Source organism: Budorcas taxicolor, chromosome 15 (genome assembly GCF_023091745.1).
Source record: "Budorcas taxicolor isolate Tak-1 chromosome 15, Takin1.1, whole genome shotgun sequence".
NCBI lineage: Eukaryota > Metazoa > Chordata > Mammalia > Artiodactyla > Bovidae > Budorcas > Budorcas taxicolor.
The window spans coordinates 5,771,916-5,799,771 of NC_068924.1; the positions used below are offsets into that span (position 1 = coordinate 5,771,916).

The following is a 27,856-nucleotide window of genomic DNA, read 5'->3' on the forward strand; positions in this document are numbered from 1 at the left end:
GAGACCCCATTTCATTTCCTGGGTCAGGAAGATCCACTGGAGAAGGGATAGGCTACCCACTCCAGTATTCTCGGGCTTCCGTTGTGGCTCAGCTGGTAAAGAATCTGCCTGCAATGTAGGAGACCTGGGTTCGATCCCTGGGTTGGGAAGGTCCCCTGGAAAAGGGAAAGGCTACCCACTCCAGTATTCTGGCCTGGAGAATTGCATGGACTGTATAGTCCATGAGGTTGCAAGGAGTCGAACACGACTGAGCAACTTTCACTTTTCACTGAAGGTGGATTTGAAGTTGCAGTACTGGAGGCTTGAGTGGGACTGAAGGCGCCACTCTAAGGTAAACTAAGTCACAGCCTGGAGGCCTCAGTTCTTTCTCCATTGCGTTGCTTGAGCATCTTCACAGCATGGTGGCAGGCTTCCCCAAGAGTGAGCTCTCTAGAGATTCACTGGATCCTAGAGAGAGCCACAGAGAAGGCAATGGTACCCCACTCCAGTACTCTTGCCTGGAAAATCCCATGGATGGAGGAGCCTAGTAGGCTGCAGTCCATGGGGTCGCTAACAGTCGGACACGACTGAGCGACTTCCCTTTCACTTTTCACTTTCATGCATTGGAGAAGGCAATGGCAACCCACTCCAGTGTTCTTGCCTGGAGAATCCCAGGGACCGGGGAGCCTGGTGGGCTGCCATCTGTGGGGTCACACAGAGTCGGACACAACTGAAGCGACTGAGCAGCAGCAGCAGCAGAGAGAGCCAAGTAGAAGCTATTGTTTTATGACCTAACCTCAGAAGTTATAGTTTTGACATATTCTTTGCTAGAAACAAATTTCTCAGTTAGGTCCACCTAGAAGGAAAGTGAAATAGAAATAGTGTAGTGCTTAGAGATAGTGTAGGAAGTGCTTAGAAACAGTAAATTATAAAGAAATCTACAATAATTTCAGGATAATGGTTACTTTGAAGGCACTGCATTTGATGAAGGTGCACAATTTGAGGGAATTTCTTAACTGACAATTTTATGTCTTTATCAGACTAATGAGAACACAGATGTTCTTAACCATGAGATGTTCTTAAACATACTGCTTAATGAAAATTTTGAGAGGCTCTCGATTTTTAAATTCTGACCTTATTTTAGCTTCAGCTTACATGTATACATTTGCTTATTGATGGTGATTTTAGTGCAGTGAAGATAGTCAATGGTAAAATTAGAACCTAAAGTAAATGCAGTAAGCTCTGGAATTCAGGAGGATTTCCATTAAGAGACAATGAGCAAACCAGTGGAAAGTTCACCAGGCTGGGAGAAGTCCAACAACCTGTGCTAGGGTCTATTCATCACCGTGTGTGACAGTGATTTGGAGCATTTACTTAACTGGAGTCAGTCTCATCAATAAATTGCAGGGAACAAGCCCACTTCTCATGCTGTTATACATATCACATGAAATTTTTTTAATTAAAAATATGAAATATTTAATTTTTAATATGAAATATATCCAGCTACTGGCACACAACAGATCCTCAGTATTTTCTTCCTACTTGCACAGATATTGCCTCTTGATTCTGATTCTGTGTCTAGCATTTTAGCAAGTGTGTATTTTTAGTAATTGCAAGTTTTGTATTTTTCGGTGTGCAAGAAAGAATGTTCAGTATTCAATACTAAATTTTTTAATGCCTTTATACAGTGAGCTAAAGTCATTTAATAGTGGATGTTAAACTGTACAATTGCCATCTCTAGGGATTTCTTTTTGCTGACATTTGAGCAGTTTTTCTGGCTGACTGAATATCTCTTTGTGGTGGTACTTTGAGCTCGTTAACAACCAAATTCTTATGTGGCAGCTGCATATTACACATGCTTCTTCTCCGTGTTCAGGCCATAAATCTTCTGTGACTGAGTGACAGCGCCACCTGCATAGTCTTTTGAGGTTGCAGATATAGCTCTAATAATGTTATTTCAAAATAGCCAGATATGTTTTCTCGTACATTTTAGCACAGCTGGGACAATGAAATGGTATTTCAGAGTAGGAGAAACTATTGTTATTTTTTGTGTGTATTTTACAGTGCAGACAGACGGTAGAATTTTCTGTATGTAGGATTGTATGACATGTAGAACATCCAGAGTATTCGGTACATACCTAGCTGGGGGTTATTAAATACTGAAAGTAATTTTGAAAATGTTCATGTTGTTATTTTTTCTCCCTAAAATCTATTTTCTAGCTTATTCTTAGCAAAACACGTTGAATGAAGGTCATTAGGGCAATGATACAGTCACTCACTCATCCCGACAAAGTTTTTTGCTTTGATGGCACTACTTTCATGACTGGTAGCCAAACGCAGTGCTTGAAAACAGAGGCTCTTGGGCCGAACTGCCTCGGTTCACATCCTGGCTCTTCCCTTCCTGAATTTGTTCTCAAGTCACTGAGTCTCTCTGTTCCTCAGTTTCATCTATGAAATGGGGATGAGCATAACATCTGCCCCTTAAAGTAATATGAAGATTTCTAATGTTTACAAAATACTAAAGCAGTGTCTGGTTCATAATGGGGACTGTTCAAATGTTCATTAAGTAAGCACATTAAATAAGTACAGCAGACAGACAGCTGCAGAGCATAGAGCACACAGGACTAGGCTCAGCTCTGTGAGCTCATCCCAGATCAGATCAGTCCCCAAACAGTAAGACACTGTCCTTTCAGTCAGATTAGTCATACAAGCTCATAAGGATAAGGAGGAGTATAAATCATCAATGAATGATGATTTCCCTTTGGCTTAACCAAACCAGAAGCCTAGGGGGTCAGCCTGTGTCATTTTTCAGGGCAGAGGGCTGTTGCAACAGGAGTAGGGAGGGATCTGAAGGGACAGACAGAAAATATCCATCACATTTTCTGAGACAGAGTGCATATTTATATATAATGCATAAATAATATGTAGATATGTGCTATTTCTATATAAAATTTCCATCATCTTCCCATGTATTTTCTAACTCTCCACAGAAAGAAATTTGATCTCAGCATGAAAATCTCAGTCACTTAAAGCATATTTCAGCATTACTATTCCCTGCCTAAAACAGTGGAGGAACACAGTTCATTTTCTGCTTAATCCAAAAAAAAACATTGCAAGCCTGGTAGGAAATGTTGAAGAGCTGATAGAATTGATAGTACTACCTCCTATGTAGAAATGCCAGCAAAACTGTTTCTCAGTCTTTATACCAAATGCTTCTAATCTGCACCAATAATTTCTGTTCATAAATAGAACAGAATTGAATCTGTTCATAAATTCAACAGAATATGTTGAATGAGGTTTTTAAAGTACTTTCTATGCCTAAATCAGTCATTTCATTTTTCTTCTACTAGAGCCCCATTGAGCTCACTCTGATGTTCCTGTCTTCAGTGGGAGGTAAAGGTGATATGCAGTATTCTGAATAACAAAAGTAGTTAATTGAACATTTCAAAAGCAATCACTATATAACAGACTGGACTCACAGTTGCCCTGGGGAATTGTGGTAGCTGGGAGATGACAAATGAGCAGGCTTTAATTCTCTCAGTGATTGTTCCTGGAGGACCATTTTAAATTTCTGCATTCTGGAGAAGGAAACTCACTTAACCTCACAGCATTGTGTTAATTCTGTGTTCAGGCACACAGGGGACATGATTAGCCTCGATTTGACAATTAACATTTGGTCAATCAGTCATTTCCGCCTCTCAGTCGTGTCTGACTCTTTACGACCCTGTGGACTGCAGCACTCCAGGCTTCCCTGTCCATCACCAACACCCAGAGCATCCTCAAACTCCAACCATCTTATGCAGTTGGACATTTGGTAGCTAATAAGTAATGATTCAGGGCATGAGGAAACACATTTTTGTAACACCCAAAATTATGTTTTACATAGGAAAACTTTAGCTTGCCTATGGTTGGGAGCCATTTTTCTTTTTGCCTGAGTTTGAACCTTTGAATTTAATGAGGGGTTGCTCATACTTTCTCTCATTCACCACCTAGGAATTTAGTTTTCTCATATTTGCAAAGCAGGATCAACTTTACTCCCAAAACACTGTGCAGTAGGCAGAATTCTAAGATGACCCTCCTGTGACCCTCTCCCTCTGTCTAATTCTCTCACTTGTGAATATCAGCCACCATTCCTATCACAGTCACAGAAAACTAACCAATCTGATCACATGGACCTCAGCCTTGTCTAAGTCAATGAAACTATGAGCCATGCCAGGTAGGACCACCCAAGACAAACGGGTCATGGTGGAGAGTTCTGACTAAATGTGGTCCACTGGAGAAGGGAATGGCAAACCACTTCAGTATTCTTGCTTTGAGAACCCCATGAACAGTATGAAAAGGCAAAAAGATAGATAGGACACTGAAAGATGAGCTTCCCAGGTCAGTAGGTGCCCAATGTGCTACTGGAGATCAGTGGAGAAATGACTCCAGAAAGAATGAAGAGACGGAGCCAAAGCAAAAACATCACCCAATTGTGGATATGACTGGTGATGGAAGCAAGGGTCAATGCTGTAAAGATCAGTATTACATAGGAACCTGGAATGTTAGGTCCATGAATCAAGGCAAATTGGAAGTGGTCAAACAGGAGATGGCAAGCATGAACGTCGACATTTTAGGAATCAGCAAACCAAAATGGACTGGAATGGTGAATTTAACTGAGATGACCATTATATCTACCACTGTGGGCAAGAAGCCCTTAGAAGAAATGGAGTAACCATCATAGTCAACAAAAGAGTCCTAAATGCAGTACCTAGATGCAGTCTCAAAAAGGACAGAATGATCTCTGTTCGTTTCTAAGGCAAACCATTCAGTATCACAGTAATCCAAGTCTATGCCCCAAGCAGTGATGCTGAAGATGCTGAAGTTGAATGGTTCTATGGAGACCTACAAGACCTAGAACTAACACCCCCAAAAGATGTCCTTTTCATTATAGGGGACTGGAATGCAAAAGTAGGAAGGCAAAAAACACCTGGAGTAACCGGCAAATTTGGCCTTGGAGTACAGAATAAAGCAGGGCAAAGGCTAATAGAGTTTTGCCAAGAGAATGTACTGCTCATAGCAAACACCCTCTTCCAACAACACAAGAGAAGACTCTACACATGGACATCACCAGATGGTCAACACCGAAATCAGGTTGATTATATTCTTTGCAGGCAAATGTGGAGACACTGTATACAGTCAGCAAAAACAAGACCAGGAGTTGCCTGTGGTTCATTCTGATCATGAATTCTTATTGCCGAATTCAGACTTAAATTGAAGAAAGTATGGAAAACCACTAGACCATTCAGGTATGACCTTAATCAAATCCGTTACGATTATACAGTGGAAGTGAGAAATAGATTTAAGGGACTAGATCTGGTAAGAGTCCCTGATGAACTATGGATGGAGGTTCATGACATTATACAGGAGACAGAAGTCAAGACCATCCCAAAGAAAAAAAATGCAAAAAGGCAAAATGGCTGTCTGGGGAGGCCTTACAAATAGCTGTGAAAAGAAGAGAAGCAAAAAGCAAAGGAGAAAAGGAAAGATATACCCATCTGAATGCAGAGTTCCAAGGAATAGCAAGGAGAAATAAGAAAGCCTTCCTCAGTGATCAGTGCAAAGAAATAGAGGAAAATAATAAAATGGGAAAAACTAGAGATCTCTCTAAGAAAATTAGAAATACCAAGGGAACATTTTATGCAAAGATGGGCTCTATAAAGGACAGAAATGATATGGACCTAACAGAAGCAGAAGATATTAAGAGGAGGTAGCAAGAATACACAGAAGAACTATATAAAAAAGATCTTCATGACCCAGATAACCACAATGGTGTGATCACTCACCTAGAATCAGACATCCTAGAATGTGAAGTCAAGTGGACCTTAGGAAGCATCACTGCAAACAAAGCTAGTGGAGGTGATGGAATTCCAGTTGAGCTATTTCAAATCCGAGAAGATGATGCTGTGAAAGTGCTGCACTCAATAGGCCAGCAAATTTGGAAAACTCAGCAGTGGCCACAGGACTGGAAAAGGTCAGTTTTCATTCCAATTTCAAAGAAAGGCAATGCCAAAGAATGCTCAGGCTACCACACAATTGCACTCCTCTCACATGCTAGCAAAGTAATGCTCATAACTTTCCAAGCCAGGCTTCAACAGTATGTGAACCAAGAAATTCCAGATATTCAAGCTGGTTTTAGAAAAGGCAGAGGAACCAGAGATCAAATTGCCAGCATCCGTTGGATCATAGAAAATGCAAGAGAGTTCCAGAAAAACATCTATCACTGCCTTATTGATTATGCCAAAGCCTTTGACTGTATAGATCACAGCAAACTGTAGAAAATTCTTCAAGAGATGGGAATACCAGACCACCTGACCTGCCTCCTGAGAAATCTGTTTGCAGGTCAAGAAGCAACAGTTAGTACCAGACATGGCACAACAGACTGGTTCCAAATTGGGAAAGGAGTCTGTCAAGGCTGTATATTGTCACCCTGCTTATTTAACTTCTATACAGAGTATATCATACAAAATGCTAGGCTGGATGAAACGCAAGCTGGAATCAAGATTGTCAGGAGAAACATCAATAACCTCAGAGACGCAGATGATACCACCCTTATGACAGAAAGTGAAGAGCAGCTAAAGAGCCTCTTGATGAAAGTGAAAGGAGAGTAAAAAGCTGGCTTAAAATTCAACATTCAAAAAATGAAGATCATGGCATCTGGTCCCATCACTTCATGGCAAATAGATGGGGAAACAATGGAGACAGTGACAGAATATTTTCTTGGGCTCCAAAATCACCGCAGATGGTGACTGCAGCCATGAAATTAAAAAGATGCATGCTCCTTGGAAGAAAAGCTATGACCAACCTAGACAGCATACTAAAAAGCAGAGACATTTCTTTGCCAACAAAGGTCCATCTAATCAAAGCTATGGTTTTTCCCATAGTCATATATGGATGTGAGAGTTGGACTATAAAGAAAAGTAAGCACCAAAGAATTGATGCTTTTGAACTGTGGTGTTGGAGAAGACTCTGAGAGTCCGTTGGACTACAAGGAGATCCAGCCAGTCCATCCTAAAGGAAATCAGTCCTGAATATTCATTGGAAAGACTGATGCTGAAGCTGAAACTCCAATACTTTGGCCACCCAGTGTGAAGAACTGACTCACTGGAAAATACCCTGATGCTGGAAAATTGAAGGCAGGAGGAGAAGGGGACGACAGAGGATGAGATGGTTGGATGGCATCACTGACTCAATGAACATGAGTTTGAGTAAGCTCCAGGAGTTGGTGATTGACAGGGAAGCCTGGCGTGCTGCAGTCCATGGGGTCACAAAGAGTCAGACATGACTGAACGACTGAATTGAACTGATGATTAGTGATGTTGAACACTTTTGATCTGGCCAACTCTGTCTTTTTTGGAAAAATGTCTATTCTGATTCTCTGTGTTTTAAATGAGATATTGATTTTCTTGCTGTTGAGCTATATGACTTTATATAAATTGGATATTTACCTCTTAACATATATGATTTGCAAATATTTTCCTTCATTCAGTGGTCTGCCTTTTCATTTTGTCAATGGTTTTCTTTGCTGTGCTGAAGCATTTTAGTTTAATGTGGTCCCACCTGTTTATTTTTTGCTTTAGTTATCTCAGGTTTTGGTTTCAGATATCAAAAACCATAGCCAAGCCGTATGTGAAGGACTTTATTACCTGTGTTTTCTCAGATGTTTTATAGTTTCAGGACTTGCATTAAGTACTATCAAGTCTTTACTGCACTTTGGGTTAATTTTCTCTGTGTGGTATAAGATAGTGGTCTAGTTTCTTTCTGTTCCATATCATTATCCAGTTTTCCTATCACCACTATTGAAGAGATTGTCCTTTTCCCTTTGTATTGATATATTCTTGGCTTCTTCATCATAAATTAATTGGCCATATTTGTATGATTTCTAGGCTGTCACTTCTGTTGATATGTGTTTGTTTTTATGCACATTTGATTACTGCAGCTTTGTAATTAGTTCAAATTTGGACAGTGTGGTGGCTCCAGCTTTATTGTTACTTCTCAGGATTGCTTTGGCTACTCAGGATCTTTTGTGATTCTGTATAAATTTTAGCGTTATTTATTCTGAGAAAAATACCATTGAAATTTTTATCAAGATTGCATGAACTCTGTAGATTGCTTTGGATAGTGTGGATATTTTAACAATATTCTTCCAATTCATGATCGCAGAGTATTTTTCCATTTACTGGTATCTTCTTTAATTCTTTTCATCAATGTGTTATAGTTTTCAGTGTACAGGCCTATTACCTACTTGGTTAAATTTTTTCCTAGGTATTTTCTCTCTTTCATGCAACTGTAAATTGGATTGGTTTTAGTTTCTTTATGTGATAATTTGTTATAGTGTATATAAATGCAGTATATTTTTATATATTTTATATTCTTGAACTTTACTGAAATTGTTTATTAGTTCTAACAGTTTTCTGTGGTGTCTTAAGGGTTTTCTGTTTATAATACCATATTATCTGCAAATAGTGACAGTTTTACTTCTTCCTCTCTAACTTGGATGCCTTTTATTTCTTTTTCTTGGCCATTTGCTCTGGCTAGGACTTCCAATACTGTGTTGAAAAAAGTGGTTAGAGTGGGCATCCTTGTCTTGTTCCTGATATTACAGGAGAAGTGTTCAGTGATGCATACGTTAGCTATGGTCATGTCATTTATGGCCTCTATTATGTTGAGGCACATTATGGCCTCTCTTCTGTTGAGACACATCCATAAATGAATGTTGAATTTTCTTAAATTCTTTTTCTGCATCAAAGGCTACCTACTCCAGTATTCTGGCCTAGAGAATTCTAGGCCACACTGTACGGTCCTTCGTGTCACAAAGAGTTGGACACAAGTGAGCAACTTATACTTACTTGCTATTGAGATAATCATATGGTTTTTATCCTTCATTTTGTTAATGTGGTATATAACACTGATTGATTTGCAGATGTGGAACCATACTTGCATCCCTGGAATAAATCTCACTTGATTATAATGTATGATTCTTTTCATGTATTGTTGAATTCAGCTTGCTCATAGTTTGTTGAGGATTTTTACATCCATTTTCATCAGTGATATTGGCCTGTTCTTTTGTTGTGGCATCTTTGTCTGATTTTGGTATCAGGGTAATTTTGACCTCTTCTCACTTTATTGACTGGAGATGTGTTAGTACATCTTCTGTTACCCAAACATTTATCAACCAGAGACTTATCACATATCAGTACATTTTTAGAGAGTGATACAGTTAACATCACTGTACAAAGTTGTTAGAGCTTAAAATTGATCAAGAATTCGTTATGATTATCATCAATAATCATATAACTTACGATTATTATCATTCACATTTTGTTCCATTAGCTTTTGGTTTCAACCTTGCATATGTTATAATAAACAAAAGATTTTCAAAAATGATGTAATGAAAAATTTTGAGTGAAGAATATTTCAGTAAATTTTATGCAGATACTTCCTCTGATTTTCTAAGTAACATATATACTAATGTCTCAGAAAATGGGAGTTCTTCAGAGAACAGTTCTGATTCACATATGATGAGTAGACCAACAAAAATACAGAAAACCTTACTGATTGATTCTGATATGGCAAGTGAAAATGAAATGGTGCTGGAGAATGCTCCATTGCTTCTACAGAAGAGTGGATTAGAAACAATATTTTACAACAATTAGGAGACTTTACAAGTGTGTCAGTTGTAACTATTGAGTGTAATAACCCACAAAGTGTTAGTGAAATGATGGACTTAATTTTTGGCCAGTCAAAATAAAAATCACTTACCACAGGTGTTAGTTTCTGCAAAAATCCCCCAGTCAACAATGAGTTAAAATCAGTCTATAAATCTTATCTCTTCTGTTTTTTGCAAGGGTTTTAGAAGGATTGATGTTAATTCTTCCTGAATATTTGGCAGAATTCACCAGTGAAGCTGTCATGTCCTGGACTTTTGTTTGTTAGGAGGTTTTGATTACTGAATCAATGTCCGTATTAGTAATTGTTCTGTTCATATTTTCTATTTCTTCTTGAGTCAGTCTTGGAAGATTTTATGTTTCTAAGAATTTATCTGTTTTCTCTTGGTTGTCCAGTTTGTTGGCATATAATTGTTCATAGTGGTCTCTGAAAATTCTTCGTATTTCTGTGGTATAAGTTTTGATGTCTCTCATTTCTGACTTAATGTTTGAGTCTTCTTTTTTCTTGGTGAATCTAGCTAAGTTTGTCCATTTTTTGTTTATCTTCTCAAAGAGAGAAACAACTCTTGATTTCACTGATCTTTTCTGTTACCTTTTTAGTCTTTATTTCATTTTTCTACTTTGATCTTTGTTATTTTATTGCTTCTACTGACTTTGAGTTTAATATTTTTTTCTAGTTTCTTTAGGTGTAAATTTAGGTTGTTTATGTGAGTTTTGTTTTTTGTTTGTTTCTTGAGGTAGGCATTTATAGCTATGCATTTCACTGATAGAATTCTTTTACTGCATTCCATAAGGGGCTTCCCAGGTGGCACTAGAGGTAAAGAACCCACTTGCCAGTGCAGAAGACATAAGATATGCTTATTCGATTCCTGGTTCAGGAAGATCCCCTGGAAAAGGGCATGGCAATCCACTTCAGTATTCTTGGTTGGAGAATCCCATGGACAGAGGAGCCTAGCAGGTTACAGTCCATGGGGTCACAAAAAGTTGGATACGACTGAAGCAATTTAGCATACATGCATAAATTTTGGAATCCTATATTTCCATTTTCATATGTCTTAAGGTATTTTTTTGTTTCCTTTTTGACTCATCAGTTGTTCAGTAGCATGTTGTTTAATTTCCACATCTTTGTGCATTTTTCAGTTTTCTTCTGTAATTGAATTCTAGTTTCCTACCATTGTGGTTGGAAAAGATACTTGATATTATTTTAGTTTTCTTACCTTTGTTAAGAACTTGTTTTCTGGTCTAATAATATGATTTATCCCGTAGAATTTTCCATGTGCACTAAGAAGATTGTGTGTTCTGTTGCTTTCTGGATGGAATGTTCTGTACTAGTTTGTTAGGTCTTTTATGTTCTGACTTGTCATTTAAGGTCAGTGTTTCCTTATTGATAGTCTGTCTGATGGATGGTCTATCCATTAATTTAAGTGGGATATTAAAGTTCCTCTTGTTATTGTGTTGCTGTCTTATTTTTCCCTTTAAGTTTGTTAATGTTTGTTTTATATACTTAAGTGTTCCTATGTTGGGTGCATAAATATTTGCAAATATTTGCTTATTTGGTTGACCCCTTTATCATTATGTAACGCCCTTCTTTGTCTCTTGTTACAGTCTTTGTTTTAAAGTTTACTTTGTCTCATATAAGTATAGCTACCCCAGCTTTCTTTGTATTTCCATTTGCAGGGCATATCTTTCTCTGTTCCCTCTCCTTCAATCTCTCTGTGTCATTATACCTGAAGTGAGTCTCTTGTAGGCAGCATACAGATGGGTGTGTTTTTGTTTTTTTAAATCCATTCATCCACTCTGTCTATATCTTTCAGTGGGAAAATTTAGTTCATTTACATTTAAAGTAATCATTGATAAATACGGACTTATTTCCATTTTGTCAACTATTTTCTGGCTCTTTTGCAGTTTCTCTGTTTCTTTCTTCTTTTTGTTCTCTTTTGTGGTTTGATGGCATACTTTAGTGGTATGCTTTGATTCCTTTCTCTTTATCTACTACAAGTATTTTTCATTGTGGTTACCATGAAGCTTACATATAACAGCTTATTTATAACATTCCTATAAGTTTTCCCATAAGTCCCTTGAAATATCTTTATTTTTTTACTCTTTTTTTCTTTTTGCTGCTCTGATTAAGAGAGCCCCACTGTCCTGTCCTTGAGTTCACTGATCCTTTCTCTTGGTTTATCTATTCTGCTATTAAACCTCTTTATTGTATCAGTTATTTTATTCTTCAGCTCTGTGTCATCTTGTTCACACTTTCTTACATTTTCTCTTTATTGAAGTGTGCTTATCCATTTTTCTCCCAAGTTCAGTGAGAATCTTTATGACAGTTATTTTGAACTTTCTATCAGGTAAATTTTTATCTTTGTTTCATTGAAGTATTTTTCTAATGTTTTTTCTTGTTCTTAACTTTGGAACATATTCCTATTTCTTCCTTTTCCTTGACACTCTGTCATGGTTTCTATGCATTAGATAAAACAGCCATCTGGCCCAGACCTGAATGAGTGGATCCATGTAGGAGATGAACCTTGTTCAATCCTGCCCTAGCTCGTGGTTCTCTCTCAAACCTTTTTGATTGTTAAGTAGTCTGTTTGTTAACTAGATCTAGTCCCTTAAATCTATCATTACCTCCACTGCAAATTCATTCAGGTAGTGTTTTTCCCAGTTTTCTTTAGTTTAAGCCTGAATTTTGCTACAAGAAGCTGATGATCTGAACCACAGTCAGATCCAGGTCTTGTTTTTGCTGACTATACAGCTTCTCCATCTTCAGCTACAATGAATGTAATCAATTTGATTTTGGTATTGACCATTTGGTGATTGTCCATGTGTAAAGTTGTTTCTTGGGTTGTTGAAAAACAGTATTTGCTATGACTAGTGCATTCTCTTGGCAGAATTCAGTTAGCCTTTGCCCTGCTTCGTTTTGTTCTGCAAGGCCAAGCTTGCCTGTGACTCCAGGTTTATCTTGATTTCCTCCTTTTGCATTCCAATCCCTGATGATGACTAGAATATTTTTTTTAGGTGTTAGTTCTAGGAGGTCTTCTAGGTCTTCATAGAACTAACCTACTTCAGCTTCTTCAGCCATCAGTGGTGGGGCATAGACTTGGATTACTGTGATGTTGAATGGTTTGCCTTGGAAATGAGCTGAGATCGTTCTGTCATTTTTAAGGTTGCACCCAAGTACTGAATTTCAGACTCTTTCGTTGACTATGAGGGCTACACCATTTCTTCTAAGGGATTCTTGCCCACAGTAGTAGATGGTCATCTGAGTTAAATTCACCCATTCCTGTCCATTTTAGTTTGCTGATTCCTAGGATGTCAGTGTCCAATCTTAGCATCTCCTGCTTGACCACTTCCAATTTTCCTTGATTCGTAGACTTAACATTCTATTCTAGGTTTCTGTGCAATACTGTTCTTTGCAGCGTTGGATTTTACTTTCATCAGCAGACACATCAACAACTGAGTATCTTGCGACTTTGGCCCAGCCACTTCATTCATTCTGGGGCTATTGGTAAATATCCTCTGCTCCTCCCCAGTAGCGTGTTGGACACCTTCAGGCCCGGGGGGACTCAACTTTGGTGTCCTATCTTTTTGGCCTTTTGTACAGTTCATGAGGTTCTCATGGCAAGTATACTGGGTGGTTTGCCATGCCCTCCTCTAGTGGATCATGTTTTGTCAGAATTCTCTGCTATGACCCATCCATCTTGAGTGGCCCTGCACAGCATGGCTCGTAGCATCATTGAGTTACGCAGGCTCCCTCGCCACAACAAGGCAATGATCCATGAAGGGGTATACAAAGGTAGTTGGAATAAATCCAGACTCTAAAGAGGATGAGTACTTTTACTTGGTGCTAAAAAACAGGCTGCTTCATAGTGTCCTTGGTCCTGCTGTGATAGAAGGTGGCTGGCTGGTGTTAGAAAAAGGGTTGGAGTATCCCTTTTTTCTTTTTTGGATGTTTGTATCAGTGAACTGAAAATATCTTCAATAGCATCCTCTTCACGTGCTGTGATTCCGGCGACAGTGGTGCTAATCGTGGAAGTAGGTCTGTTCCAAGCATCTCTGCAGCAGTGGCAGAACGTCCCTCATCACCACAGGTACCTTGTCCATCTCGTTCCTCTCCCTCTGAGCATGGCAGCTGCTGGCACGGAGGGCACATGGCGCCCTCACTGCCAGCCTTCGTCTCCTCTTCCTGTGATTGTTAGCTGAAACCAAGAGTTAAGGTGAGGACATTTTTATAGCTCTGACTGAAATCTATAGATGATGTCAGGTTTTACTTAGGCCAGTTCTGAGAGTGGTTTGACAAGTACTGACTCACTGGATTTGTCTCAAAGATCTGAGTTTCAAAGATCTGTGAAAGGAACCAGCTTAGCACAGCCACCAGCCAGCACCGTTGCCCAGAGACACATCTTGTTAGAAATGGAAGAACTATGATCCTGAGTGCATTGGTTTGCCAGGGCTACCACAGCAAAGGACCACTAACTGGGTGGCGCAAACAGCAGAGATGGATTGTCAGACTGTCGACAGACTGTCAGATTACATCCTCCTGAGGGCTGATGACAGAGGTCTGTTCCATGCCTGTTCCCTCGTTTCTGGTGTTTCACTAGCAATCTTTGGCTTTCCTTGGCCTATTGGAAGCACCACCCTGATCTCTGTCTTCATGTTCACAGTGTTCCTCCTGTATGTTTGTCTGTCTCCAAATTTCCCACTTCACAAGGATACCAGGTACTTAAGCCTCATCCCAGTAATCTTATTAACCTCATTTTAACTTGATTATAATCCTCTGTGAAGATTCTATCTCCAAATAAGGCTACATCCTCAGGTACTGGGAATTAGGGCCTCACCATATGAATTTTAAGGGGACACAGTTCAACATATAACACTAAATAAGTGTTGACGATTGTGTGCCCCCTACACCCGGTCCCGCAGCTCCACCTGCGTTCACTTCAGTTCAGTACAGTCAGTCGTGTCCAGCTCTTTGCTACCCAATGAATTGCAGTGCGCCAGGCCTCCCTGTCCATCACCAACTCCCAGAGTTCACCCAAACTCATGTCCATCGAGTCAGTGATGCCATCCAGCCATCTCATCCTCTGTCGTCCCCTCCTCCTCCTGCCCCCAATCCCTCCCAGCATCAGAGTCTTTTCCAGTGAGTCAACTCTTTGCATGAGGTGGCCAAAGTACTGGAGTTTCAGCTTTAGCATCTTCCAAAGAACAGTCTTCCAAAGAACACCAAGGGCTGATCTCCTTCAGAATGGACTGGTTGGATCTCCTTGCAGTCCAAGGGACTCTCAAGAGTCTTCTCCAACACCACAGTTCAAGAGCATCAATTCTTCAGCACTCAGCTTTCTTCACAGTCCAACTCTCACATCCATACATGACTACTGGAAAAACCATAGCCTTGACTAGACGGACCTTTGTTGACAAAATAATGTCTCTGCTTTTGAATATGCTGTCTAGGTTGGTCATGCCTTTCCTTCCAAGGAGTAAGCGTCTTTTAATTTCATGGCTGCAATCACCATCTGCAGTGATTTTGGAGCCCAGAAAAATAAAGTCTGACACTGTTTCCACTGTTTCCCCATCTATTTGCCATGAAGTAATGGGACCAGATGCCATGATCTTAGTTTTCTGAATGTTGAGCTCTAAGCCAACATTTTCACTCTCCTCTTTCACTTTCATCAAGAGGCTCTTTAGTTCTTCTTCACTTTCTGCCATAAAGGTGGTATCATCTGAGTATCTGAGGTTACTGATATTTCTCCCAGCAATCTTGATTCCAGCTTGTGCTTCCTCCAGCCCAGTGTTTCTCATGATGTACTCTGCATATGTTAAATAAGCAGGGTGACAATATTCAGCCTTGAAGTACTCCTTTTCCTATTTGGAACCAGTCTGTTGTTCTATGTCCAGTTCTAACTGTTGCTTCCTGACCTGCATATAGGTTTCTAAAGAGACAGGTTAGCTGAGGTATATATGCTCAGCTTGTTGAACGAGTTGTAGTTAGTAGGATGTCTGTCTTGTTCAGAATGAAACCAAAAGGAATAGCACTGTGATGAGTGGGATTCCTCCCTCCGGCAGCCCAGGCCCTGCAGGGGGGCTGCAGTACAGCCCAGCCCCTGTCCTTGCTCCCCCTTCTCCCCTCACCTCTGCTGTTTTGACCTCATGGAAGCAGGCCTGAAGGGGCTTGGGGAGAAGCCCGCTGGGATGTTTGCAGCTGGTGGAGGTGTCCCTGGGTGGCAGATGTGGTTCTTGGGGAGCTTCTGGAGAGACCCTCAGCTGGTGCTTCCCCCGCCAGTCTCTGGATGCCCTAGGACCTTACCCCTACTGGTCCTCGTGTTCCACTCCCTTCAGTCCAGTTCAGTTCAGTCACTCAGTCATGTCGGACTCTCAGCAACCCCATGGACCACAGCATGCCAGGCCTCCCTGTCCATCGCCAACTCCTGGAGTTTACTCAGACTCATGGCCATTGAGTCAATGATGCCATTCTCGTGGCCCCTGCTCTGCAAAGCTGTCGTTTAAAGCAGCCCCGTGCTGGCTGTGTTCCACGGGGCCTGATTTGGTTCATGGGAAGCAAGCACCCTTTGTTGTCACTGGAACCAAGAATCGACTCCCAGAGTAGCCTTTTTAAACTCTGCTGACAGGTAGAGACAGCTCACCCACGGCCTCTCGCCTTTAGAGTTACTTTTCAGGCCAGAGTAAGATCTCAGTGTTTGTCCCTTCAGGTCCAGCGGATGCTGGGCCTGCTCTTCAGGTGATTCCCTTGAAGCCTTTCCAGCTTGCCTTGAGGGCAAGGGCTTGTGTTCCCCTCTTTTACTCTGTGGGCTGAGGTGGGGGTGGACAAAGAGCACACATCACACTTTCCAGTAACATACCCTCCTTGGGCCTTTGTACCTTCTTTTGTCTTGTTTTAACTTGATGTTTTTGTACTTTCTTAGATTGAAATACATAGTTGATATATAACACATTAGTTTCAGGTATATAACATAATGATTTGATACTTGTCTATATTGCAAAATGATCATAATAAGAACATCTATCATAATATATATAAGAATTTATATAACATCTGTCATCCTATTTAGTTACTTTTTTTTCTGATGAGAACTTTCCAGGTCTATTCTCTTAAAGACTCTCGAATACACAGTGTGATATGAACTAGAGTCACCATGTGGTTTACATCACATCCCCATGACTGACTCAGTTTATAACTAGAGGTTGGTTCCTTTGACCCCCTTCGCTCATGTCACCCGCCCTCCACATCCTTACAACTTCCGCTTCTCAGAGGCTGTGGAGACTGAAGGGCTAACGCAGCAGAGCTTAACCCTTCCCAAGCCCTGCGTGCGTGGTCTGTTCTCCCGACATCTCTGCAGGTGTTCACTGTGCCTCGCCATGGAGAACACTGGCCAGTCACTGAACAGTTATGGGAGAGGGAAGACACCCAGATGCCCATGGAGGGATGCTCTCATTTGTAGAGGAGCCCAGAGGACCATTCACTTATATTATAGACAGTGGGTGGGGGGGAGTGACTCACTGAATGTGAGCTCTGACCTTGAAGAGAGTATCCTTGCATTGCAGCTAACACATTTAAACATCACAGAACACACCTTAACATGAAACTTATTTGCCTGTTTTGTCAGGCAAAATTTGTAGAAAATTTTAGCTGCTTAGTCATTTCTTTAACACATTTGGATTTTCTTAATGAACGAACCTGACAGGTCCCTGTTTTTGCCCATGTGACTTTGTATAGTATCTGTGAAGAATATCTTATTATGGCTGGGAGAAGAGAGTGGGCTGTGTGTGTGTGTGCGCATGTGTATAATCCAAAAGCAGCATTGTATTCATTGTTCCACTCTGCAAAGATCATTCTGTTCTAAAGATATGATATAAACAATGGTTCTTTGCTGTATTTAATTTCACTATAATAGAATTCATTCAGTAGATTAAAATAATAGGTGATTATTTCAATGCTAAAGTATATTACTTATATCTGTAGCACATTTTAATTGATTAATAAAAGATTAGTTCAAGTTCATAGCATTTCTATCATCTACTTGAATGATTATAATTTATTAGTCTGTATAATACAAAAGTTTTGGTATTATCACCAATGCAGTGGACATGAACTTGGGCAAACTTCAGGAGATGGTGAGGGACAGGGGGCCCTGGCGTGCTGCAGTCCATGAGGTCACAAAGAGTCAGACACGAGTGGGCTACTGAACAACAACATAATATAGAAGTACTAATTCCTTTTGTCTTTTTTAAAAATCAGGTAATACTCAGTGGAAGAGATCACACAATAAAGACCCAGAGTTCAGAAAAGGTGATAGGAATTTAAATAGTAAAAGCTGATGGCCAGATAAGAAGCACTATTAAAACCAGTCTGTAAAGCTGAAAACAAATATTTGAATTCTTTGAATAAAAAGTACAGAATAATTGTGAGAGATAGGGTGATAGTACCTGAAGTCATAGCTTTTGGGTGTGACAGGGACCTTGAAGGCCTGATGCTGTTGTCCGTGGAGAAGGCAGGCCAGGGGCGAATTCTTTCCACTTTGGTTCTTGGCCAGAGAGAGTGAAATGAGAAAATGCAGGCAACATAGCAACTACTAAACCTGCAGAGACAAATAGATAAATTGCAACCAATCAGTCCTAAAGGAAATCAACCTTGAATATTCATTGGAAAGACTGATGCTGAAGCTGAAGCTCCAATACTTTGGCCACCTGATGCGAAGAGCTGACTCATTGGAAAAGACCCTGATGCTGGGAAAGATTGAAGGCAGAGGAGAAGGGGGCGGCAGATGATGAGATGGTTGGATAGTATTGCCAGCTCAGTGGACATAAGTTTGGCAAACTCAGGGAGATAGTGGAAGACAGAGGAGCTGAACAATAACAATAGGGCAAAGAGAGATTTTTGATTCCTTGGATAGTATATAGTAAAATAGTATTTATTATGCTTCCTTTGTGGCTCAGACAGTAAAGAATCCACCTGCAGTGCGGGAGACCCAAGTTCGATCCCTGGATTGGGAAGATCCCCTGGAGAAGGGCATGGCTACCCACTCCAGTATTCTTGCCTGGGGAATCCCATCGACAGAGGAGCCTGGCAGGCTGCAGTCCATGGAATCACAAAGAGTCAGACACAACCGAGCAACTAACACACATTTATTTAGTAAATTATAAGTAACTAAAGTATCTTTAGTTGTAAGTATCAGTTAGGTTATGATGTTACAATGAAGATAGAGTATGAAAAAATATTAAGACAGAAATGTTTGCTTTTGGCCATAGGGCATTTTATACATAGATATTTAGTATTTATTTTTTGATAATAGTGCTTATTTATTTCCAGTTGTTTTTTTTAAATTAACATGAATGGTTTCCCCTTATAAAACTGGCTTTTGCATATTTTAAGCTTTCCAAAATATTTTTCCAACGATGGAATATTATCACCACTATGAGATTTCCAACCAACCATGTTCTGCAATGTTATTTCAATTCCTAATGTATCATGGGAAGTTGGTTTTACTCTTATAAAGAGTGTCCCGCTTATGCTCACAGCCACTTCAGGTGGTTAGAAGCATGTAGCTACTGTTTGTCCCCAAAGCCTTTTGAAAGAATGTGGCAGGGAAACTTTAAACTTTAAAAACCCTTTTTACATCCATTGGTTTAATAATCTTTTCAACTAATACTGTGACATAAAGTATGGCATATTCAGACAGAGGTGGTTAAGACACTGTCCCTGTACTGAAAGAGCTCCGTCTACTGGGTTGGGTCTCCTTCCCCCTCCCCCCACACCCCACCCCACCATATGGTCACAAAAATTCCTAACTCTATGTAAATCCAGGCGTGGTTCCTTTTGAATATTTTCCTGTTTTGAGACATTTTATGGCTTATTGCTGTGTACTGCAGAGTATTAGTAGACTAAGTATCTTCATGCTGCTGTTTGTTAGATCTTTTCCTTTATGTGTGACCGTGAAAGGCAGTGAAGTGGAAGCTTGATTATCTGAGTCACAGCTCTTGCTTTAATGTTTCTATATCTTCTCATAGACCCACAGGGACATCACGACCATAAAGGTGAATCTTCCAACCTCAGTCCAAAACCATCAACAGCTTCAGTTTCCCTAGTCTCAAAGAATGTAACCACTACTACCTTGAAACCCACAGGAAAATCATCATCAGAAACTAAAGATTCCTCAGCCTCAAATAATGGGACAGCCACCACCTCGAGACCCTTAACATCTAAAATGATAACACCAGTGGTCTCAACAAATATGACTTCTGCCACCTTAAAGTCTACACCCAAAATAACAAATGTTTCACAAAATACATCCCAGGTATCAGTATCCACAGTGACCACAGCCCACAATAGTTCTTCATCAGTAACAGGTATGTATAAAATGGATTTTTTTTCCTATGCTGAAAAATAGTTGTTAAAATGCTGCATTTATATCATTCCATTCTGTAAAATATAGAAATTTAGGCAATTATTTCTCATTTTCTGTATAAATTAGTTGTAGAGATCAGGAAAAGGGTTGATGTAGTAACTATCTTGTTCCTTTAAGAAATTAGCTTCCAACTTAATCATGACAAATAATGACTGTATAAGATCCATCTGTAAATAAATAAATTATCCTAACGGAATTTTATTTTTATTTTTTTTGTACCTCACTCTAGAAGGGAATTAGGTAGGGTCAGTCTCCATGATTTCTAAACCTAAATCATGGTGAACTTCGGTTTTAATCCACTTGTACCATAAAGATATTTTTTAATGGTATTAGATATAGTCACATATATATTATTAGTCTCAGCACTCTTTTTCTTCATTTGTTTAAAATATAATGCCTGTGAAACCTGGAATTCAAAACCTTTAAATTCTCTTTTAAGTTATCCAAAGTTGAACTTCTGTTTAAAAGCTGTTGATTACATTTACCAGAACAAATATCAGATTTTATGGTTTCTTTTTTGTGTTTTTATATACTTTTATTCGGAATAGTTTCTCTTCTTTATTACTACAATTTATGTATTGACTTCACAAAATTAAAATAGTAAAAATTCACAATTTGTTCAAAAGGAGAAATCTCAGTTAGAAACATTTATTCAAATTGGATCCAGTTTCAGGATTACAGCTGTTACCCAGACATGTTTTGTTTAGGGCATGAACTCTTAAAGAGAATTCGTAAAAGAATTCCCCGACTCTTGCTGCCTTGGATGGTATTGGTAGCCCATCTAAGTCCAGTCTCGCATTAAGATCTTGGGACTGCAGGCAGTGGGGGTTTCTTTAATAAGGGATGTGTTGGGTCAGCTGAAGAAAACTAAAGCCAGGCAGTCACTAGACACAAAACCAGCTGGAGAGCAACTTCATGTCCTTCTCGTCCCCAGGTCAGAGTGCTTACATGGAAATTCAAAATGTTTTAGTTGATTACAATGTATTTTAAAAGCACTAAAACCTATTTTTTGTTTTGTTTTCTTCTAGTCACAACAACTATTATTTCTAAGGAAAATAAAGGATCAAAATTTGATACTGGCAGCTTTGTTGGTGGTATTGTATTAACACTGGGAGTTTTATCTTTTCTTTACATTGGATGCAAAGTGTATTATTCAAGACGAGGCATTCGGTATAGAACCATGTAAGTTTTGATTGGCCAGGACTTTTATTATTATTATTATTAGTTCTTTATTTAAATATCATGACAAAATTTAAGAGTAGAGCCAGTGTTCATCTCGGTGACTACTAATTCACAGATTTATGAGTTATATTCCTATTAATCCTTTGTGCCTAAAGCAAATTGGGTACAAGCTCGTGATTATAATTATTTGCAAATGAAAATGGATGTATATACCTGTAAAAATGATTGTGTTTTATTAGTGTGCCATCCTTTTTCTAACTGGAGACCCAAGTTTAATCAGCCCTTTTCACATGCTTACACCTCTAATCACAAGAAATACCCTATCAGGTCTCCTAAGGCTGTTGACTTAGTGCTGCTGACAAATGTAAGATACACTAAAGTAGCATCCTTGATAAAAACATGATTTCTGCTTTCTGTGACAAAGAAAGTAAAGAAATTCTGACAGCCTCATTTTCCCTGATAATGAGTTGTTAGTATAATATATATTATCAGTTACTCTGTAGTAAAACCCATCTTTTCAGGTGAGCTTTATCAACAAGTCCTCAACAACAAACCATGTCATTCTGTAGAGCTGATGGTTTTTAGAGGTATCATCTCCCAATTTTTGTTACTACAACAAAGTCCTTTTGGTTTTTCTTTTGAGTCTTATATGTACAAGAGTGAATTTATTCTTTTGATTGTTCAGTTCAGTCGCTCAGTCGTGTCCAACTCTTCGCAACCCCATGAACTGCAGCATGCCAGGCCTCCCTGTCCATCACCTACTCCCGGAGTTTACCCAAACCCATGTCCGTTGAGTCGGTGATGCCATCCAACCATCTCATCCTCTGTCATCCCCTTCTCCTCCTGCCCTCAATCTTTCCCAGCATCAGTTAATGTATATATAAAATAAATACCATAGAACAAATGGCATTTTCCAAAATGTAAGTTGTCATATGTCAATACATATATGTCCCATAGAATTTCCATGTCAGAAACGTTTAGGAAATGCTGATTGAGCACAGTAAAATTGTGTAAGCCTTTAATATGTTGATGTACATTATGAATTTCTAGGAGGAAATTATAATATCAAAATAAGTCTCAGATTTTTCATTGAACTAAGAAAACCAGACTTTAAAAAATATTTAAATTGTAACTTACCTTCCATGTATAGTAGCCATCATATCAAACTTACTTTAAAAGAATATCAAGGTGGTGTCTTGTCAGATAAACGCACATTCAGAAACATTCATTCTTCCTCTTGTAGCTCAGCCTGTAAAAGAAGAAAAAAAAAGGAAACTAACTAAATCAAGTTAATTCTAAAAATGCTTTAACATATGGAAAAATTTTTTAAACCACTCTGTTCCTAGAAATATTTATCATCTGGCTTTTTTTTTTTTTTTAATTTCACCAGTTAAACAGAAGGCACATTTTGATTAAATTTAATACATCTCCTTTTTTATATCATCAATATTTATTGATACTCGAGACTATAAAACTATGAAGGAACTAAATTTAAGTGTGCTGTTTTCATTTTAAAGAGCCTTAACTACGAAGTATGTAGTGTTAGCTTTACGGGCCAGCTTCTTTGTCACATGTACATGGCCACATAATGCTGCATGCCCTGTGGAAGGCGTCAGGTCCAGAGTCCCCATAACTGAGGGGACTGTGAGGTGTATAGGGCAGTGTGACGCTAGAAGCAGTCTTATTCATATCACACCAGTAGCTGGTGAAACACCTTATTTCATTGAGTCTCAGAACACATTTTTGTTTTTATGTTTTTCCACATTTTAACCCCTCTGAAGTAGATGCATCTTACTTTCTATGGGATGAGAAAGCATTGTGTTGTAGTTTAATTGACCATGTTTTTCTTAGTGCTACACTTTTTTAAAGTGTTATTTTAAAGCCAGTCGTTCCTTTGAAGTTATAAATAATGACATTCCATAAATAAAGACTTACTATTTTCCCATTAAGGACACTGAGACCAGTATCTAGTAATTATGAGCATTTCTAATTTCCATTACTGGATAATAACACTGATTAAAGTGTCAGCTGCTGTGTTTCTTAGGGTTGCATGGATAGACGGTGGAGTGATGTGGTAAGAGGTGGGGTTGGGGCAGACAGACTTAAATGTGAGTCTGGTTCTACTGTTGACTAGCAGGGTGCCTGCCTACATTCATGTGCATGGTGTAGCAGTGTCTAGTAGTCAAGATGAGAGGCCTCAGGCTTACATGCTTGCTTAGCTTCTGATCTTCTGCAAAATGGAATTGACTGATTAAATACCTACCATTAGCCACACATACACACACAGATATTTTTTTCAGCACCCTCCCTTCTGCTTGGGGCTCCTGTGATGACTGAATGAGATATGGGTGTAAAGTCTGTAGCAGAACACCTGGCACATAGTAGATGCTCATAAAATGATTGTTCTGGTTATTTTCTTTTTTAAAGAGGTTTATAATAGCTAATTGATGAAAAGTCACAGCCGCTGTAGAGCAGAGATTTGAGTGTAGATCCATTTTGCAACCTGAATACACTGCTTGAATCCTTCACCACTATAGTATACCAGGTACTTTTGCTTAAGAAAACACAAAGCAATGACAGTTTTGATTCTGAAGCTTGAAATTATTCATTACTTAAAAATATAAACTATAAGTATTTTGATACAAATATAAAACATAAAGTAATTTTAACTTTTGATTTATTACAGCGATGAACATGATGCCATCATTTAAGAGACTCCAAGAACCAGTGGAAAGAAGAGTGATACAGCCTTATCACCTAATTTTGATTTATTACTTTAATACAGTATTCTCTTCTTGAAAATAGCATAAACAGGCCGTGCATATAATATACCGTGTATTATATAAATATGTAAAGATTCCTCATGATTATTAAAGGAAAAAGGTTTTGGTTTGGGGGTTTTTAATGAACATATGGAGCATATAGTTAGTGCAGTGGTATTATATTCAGTTTTAGAAAATACATAGTAAGACAAACAAGTCTGGTCTTACTTTTCTGTGGCATTGGTCACATAGGCCAGTAATTGGAAAGCATCATCACTGAAGGGTATGATGCCATCTGGTCATTCAAATAAGGAGCTTGTCTCAGCACTAAGGATTTTGATGTCTTTGTTAGTCACACAAAGAATCTCAGTGCTAATAACAGCTGGATATATCCTAATTACCATTGCCACAGAGCAGAAATTATATGAATAAGCCACATCTTAAGCATAATTTTAGTTTATTGTCTCTTCAGAAACCATCAATATTTTATATAGTTAAAGTTAGTTATTTTGTTTAGAACAAAATACATGCCCTCCCCCACCAAAAAAAAAAACGAAAAATTAAAACTAGAAACAGTGTCTAGGCTCATCCTTGTTAGAGAACCATTGGAGAGCCTGTATTTTTCTTTTGTGCTTTCAATAGCAGTTGATGTAACTGCCTTTTTTCTCCTCTGTAATTGCTGTTTAACATAATAATGTTTTAAAAACTTAGTTGTTAGTATTAAATAATTAGATTATTTGCTACTGTGAGAACACTGTCACCACTGGAAATTGCTTTATTTCATGTTCAGTTGTTAATTTTATATTTAGTGAATATTTTTAACAGATGTAGAACTGCTTTCAATGTTTAGAAATGGTTAACATAATGTAAACAGACCTAGCTTAAAAAAAAAAAATACCTTTAGATGATTTCCACAGCAACACTTAGCACTCTTTGGTCCAAATGAGAGAGAAGTGCTGTGTTTGCCAAGCTGTGGGGCTTCCCTCAGGCTGCTACTCCTATAGGTGCACTCCGTCAGTGTCACTCAGAGATTTGAGGAAATAGCATTTTTACACTAAAACACCAACATATTTTGGAATAAATTCTTAGTTTTAAAACAGGAGTTTTTAAGACCGGACATTCCTGCTTCCGTATTTGGGTTTTCTCTCCAACTTCTCCTCTTCTCGCCTGCTGAGGAGGAGGCACTTTCAGATGTATTATGTTAATGGAGAGAAAAAGCATAATATTGTAAAGACAGCAGTATTAGCCAACATATTTTGGAGTGTTTTCAGCTTTACAGTTTATATTCCAGCACTCAAAACTCAGGGTCAAGTTTTAACAAAAGAGATACTTAGTCATACTACATACTAACATACTGTTTCTTCTATCTTAGACGGTCAAAGTAAATCACACCAATTTCTGACAGCCCAGAAATGAGCTAAGAAGTCCTAATAAATGTGTACGTTCATTTAAGAGGAATTAAATGTAACTTTTGTGCAGAGAATCAAGAATTCTGATATGAAAGGATCATTTCTACTCACTGTGTATTGTGGCCAACTGACATGATGAAGAATAAGAATCATGCAAAATCTGGATGTGACAGGACGGGTGGATGAGACACATGCAGTGTGGAAGGCGTGCATGAAACACGTGTTTGCATTAGTTTGGAAAGAGATCTGGGCTGATAGATGACTTGTATGTTACTAACTTATCCATAACTGGTCCTTTAACCACTGCTTTACTTCTTTGCAAAATATACTGAAGACATGTTTTATAGTAAAGAAGGCTTTTTAACCTTAACTTGTCTTCTGAATTCTTGGTATTTCAGTACTTCAAGTCAGTCAGAACTTTGTAGACAGGCCTGAAATTTTCTTGAATACTTGTTTCTTAGCACTTTGAAAATATAAAACCACTTTTTAAGTACTGAATGTCATTATTTGCCTTTAAAATTTCCTGTTCTTGGGGCTTGAAAAAATTTAGTTATGTCTTTTTCTGTATATAAGTTGTATAATTTGTTACTTTCAAATATCAGTAGTTCAATACAATCAGGTTTTGGGGTTTGGGGGTTTTTTTGGTTATCTGCAAAAAATAAGGGAAACAACTATATAAACCAGTATTTCACTTTGGAGCACATTTCCTAAGTATAAATTTATCTTCCTCGTTATGTTTACTTCAGCAAATGTTCAGTTTCATTTGCATTCTTTAAGAATGTATTTACTTGAAGATAAAACCAACTCAAATGTCTGTTTAAATATTAGGTAGAATTCAACCTAAGATTTTTAAATTTCCTTGGATAGTCCGTAGAATGAATAATTCAAATACAGTTAATGAGAGCTGGCAAAATTAGAGTGATAATTTTGTATTTTTCAGGAAAAAAATATAAAGCAAATTTCTGTTACATTTTTTCTTTTTATTATAAGGACCAACTTTTGGTATTTCCTTGTTACTGAGATCTATTTTTAGAATAAAAGTTTGTTCTTTATCCAAGAGTAGTGTGTGGTTTTGCTTCATTTTTTATCAAACTTAGGAGAAGCTAACAGAAAATGCCCAAAGTGAAAAGGCAGATTGTTGTGTGGTTGCCTGGCCCAGCGGCAGCCTCACGTGGAAGCCTGGTACAGTAGATCCCAGCCCAGATCTACTGAATCACAGTCTCTGGGGTGGAGCCCAGCAGTCTTTTAGCAGTTCCTGTCAGGTGATTCTGAACACCAGTCTGAGAGGCACTGCTCAAAGGACTTTGATTTAAAGCCACTTATTTTTATTCTTCTGGGTAGAACCTTTAAAACAAGCATATCTGTTGTAGAAATTTTACAACTACCGTTTCTGATATAAGTCAGCTGCAAAAGTATTAACATATGGTTTTTCAACACTTTTTCTTTACAACTGGATATAATTTAGCTTTATTGAAAGAATGACTTGGCTTCCCAGGTGGTGCTAGTGGTAAAGAACCACCTTCCAATGCAGGAGACATAAGAGATGGGGGTTCCACCCCCAGGCGGGAAGGTCCCCTAGAGATGGGCATGGCAACCCAATCTAGTATTCTTACCTAGAGAATCACATGGACAGAGGAGCCTGGCGGGCTACAGTCCGTAGAGTCGCAGAGTCAGACAGGACTGAGTGACTTACCACACATGCAAGGAAGACTTAAATACGTATTGTTACAGAGTAACCAAGGGGAAAAGGTGCAGAAAATTCTTTATATAATAAAATGTACTCCTACAGTAATATTTGTACATAGTTCTTCCTCCCTCCGCATCATTACTTCAGCTTCACTCAGGGTAGTTATGCTCCCAGCAACGTCAGGCTTGAATGTGTTTCTTATTTAGGTACACAATGGTATGAGTATAGATAGAATAAACATCACATCTGTCGAGGAAAAAAATGCCCTTTTAAGGTTCAGCTAGTTATTCTTTAAAAATTGAAGTATCTTATACATAGAAAATGGAGAAGGCAGTGGCACCCCACTCCAGTACTCTTGCCTGGAAAATCCCATGGATGGAGGAGCCTGGTGGGCTGCAGTCCATGGGGTCGCTAGGAGTCGGACACAACTGAGCGACTTCACTTTCCCTTTTCATTTTCATGCATTGGAGAAGGAAATGGCAACCCACTCCAGGTGTCCTTGCCTGGAGAATCCCAGGGACGGGGGAGCCTGGCGGGCTGCCGTCTGTGGGGTCACACAGAGTCGGACATGACAGAAGTGACTTAGCAGCAGCAGCAGCATACATACAAAAAAAATGCCGTGTGTCATCACCAAGATGGCAACATAGATTGTTCCTGACTTCCTCTCACCCCACTTACAAGCAGCACAGCTGACAACTATTGTGCACCGAGA

General features: G+C 38.9%; 1 protein-coding gene across 1 annotated transcript in view; it reads left to right on the forward strand.

The window, feature by feature from the left end:
- The window catches only part of TMEM123 (transmembrane protein 123), an 86,163-nt gene extending 61,555 nt beyond the window's left edge, over window positions 1–24,608 (forward strand). The window contains exons 11-14 of the mRNA XM_052652988.1: window positions 19,707–19,733; window positions 19,824–20,045; window positions 21,133–21,286; window positions 23,973–24,608. Coding sequence (XP_052508948.1) covers window positions 19,707–19,733; window positions 19,824–20,045; window positions 21,133–21,286; window positions 23,973–23,997 — 428 coding nt within the window. The 3' untranslated portion in view covers window positions 23,998–24,608. The remainder of the gene's footprint in view (window positions 1–19,706; window positions 19,734–19,823; window positions 20,046–21,132; window positions 21,287–23,972) is intronic.
- Window positions 24,609–27,856: the final 3,248 nt, after the last annotated feature.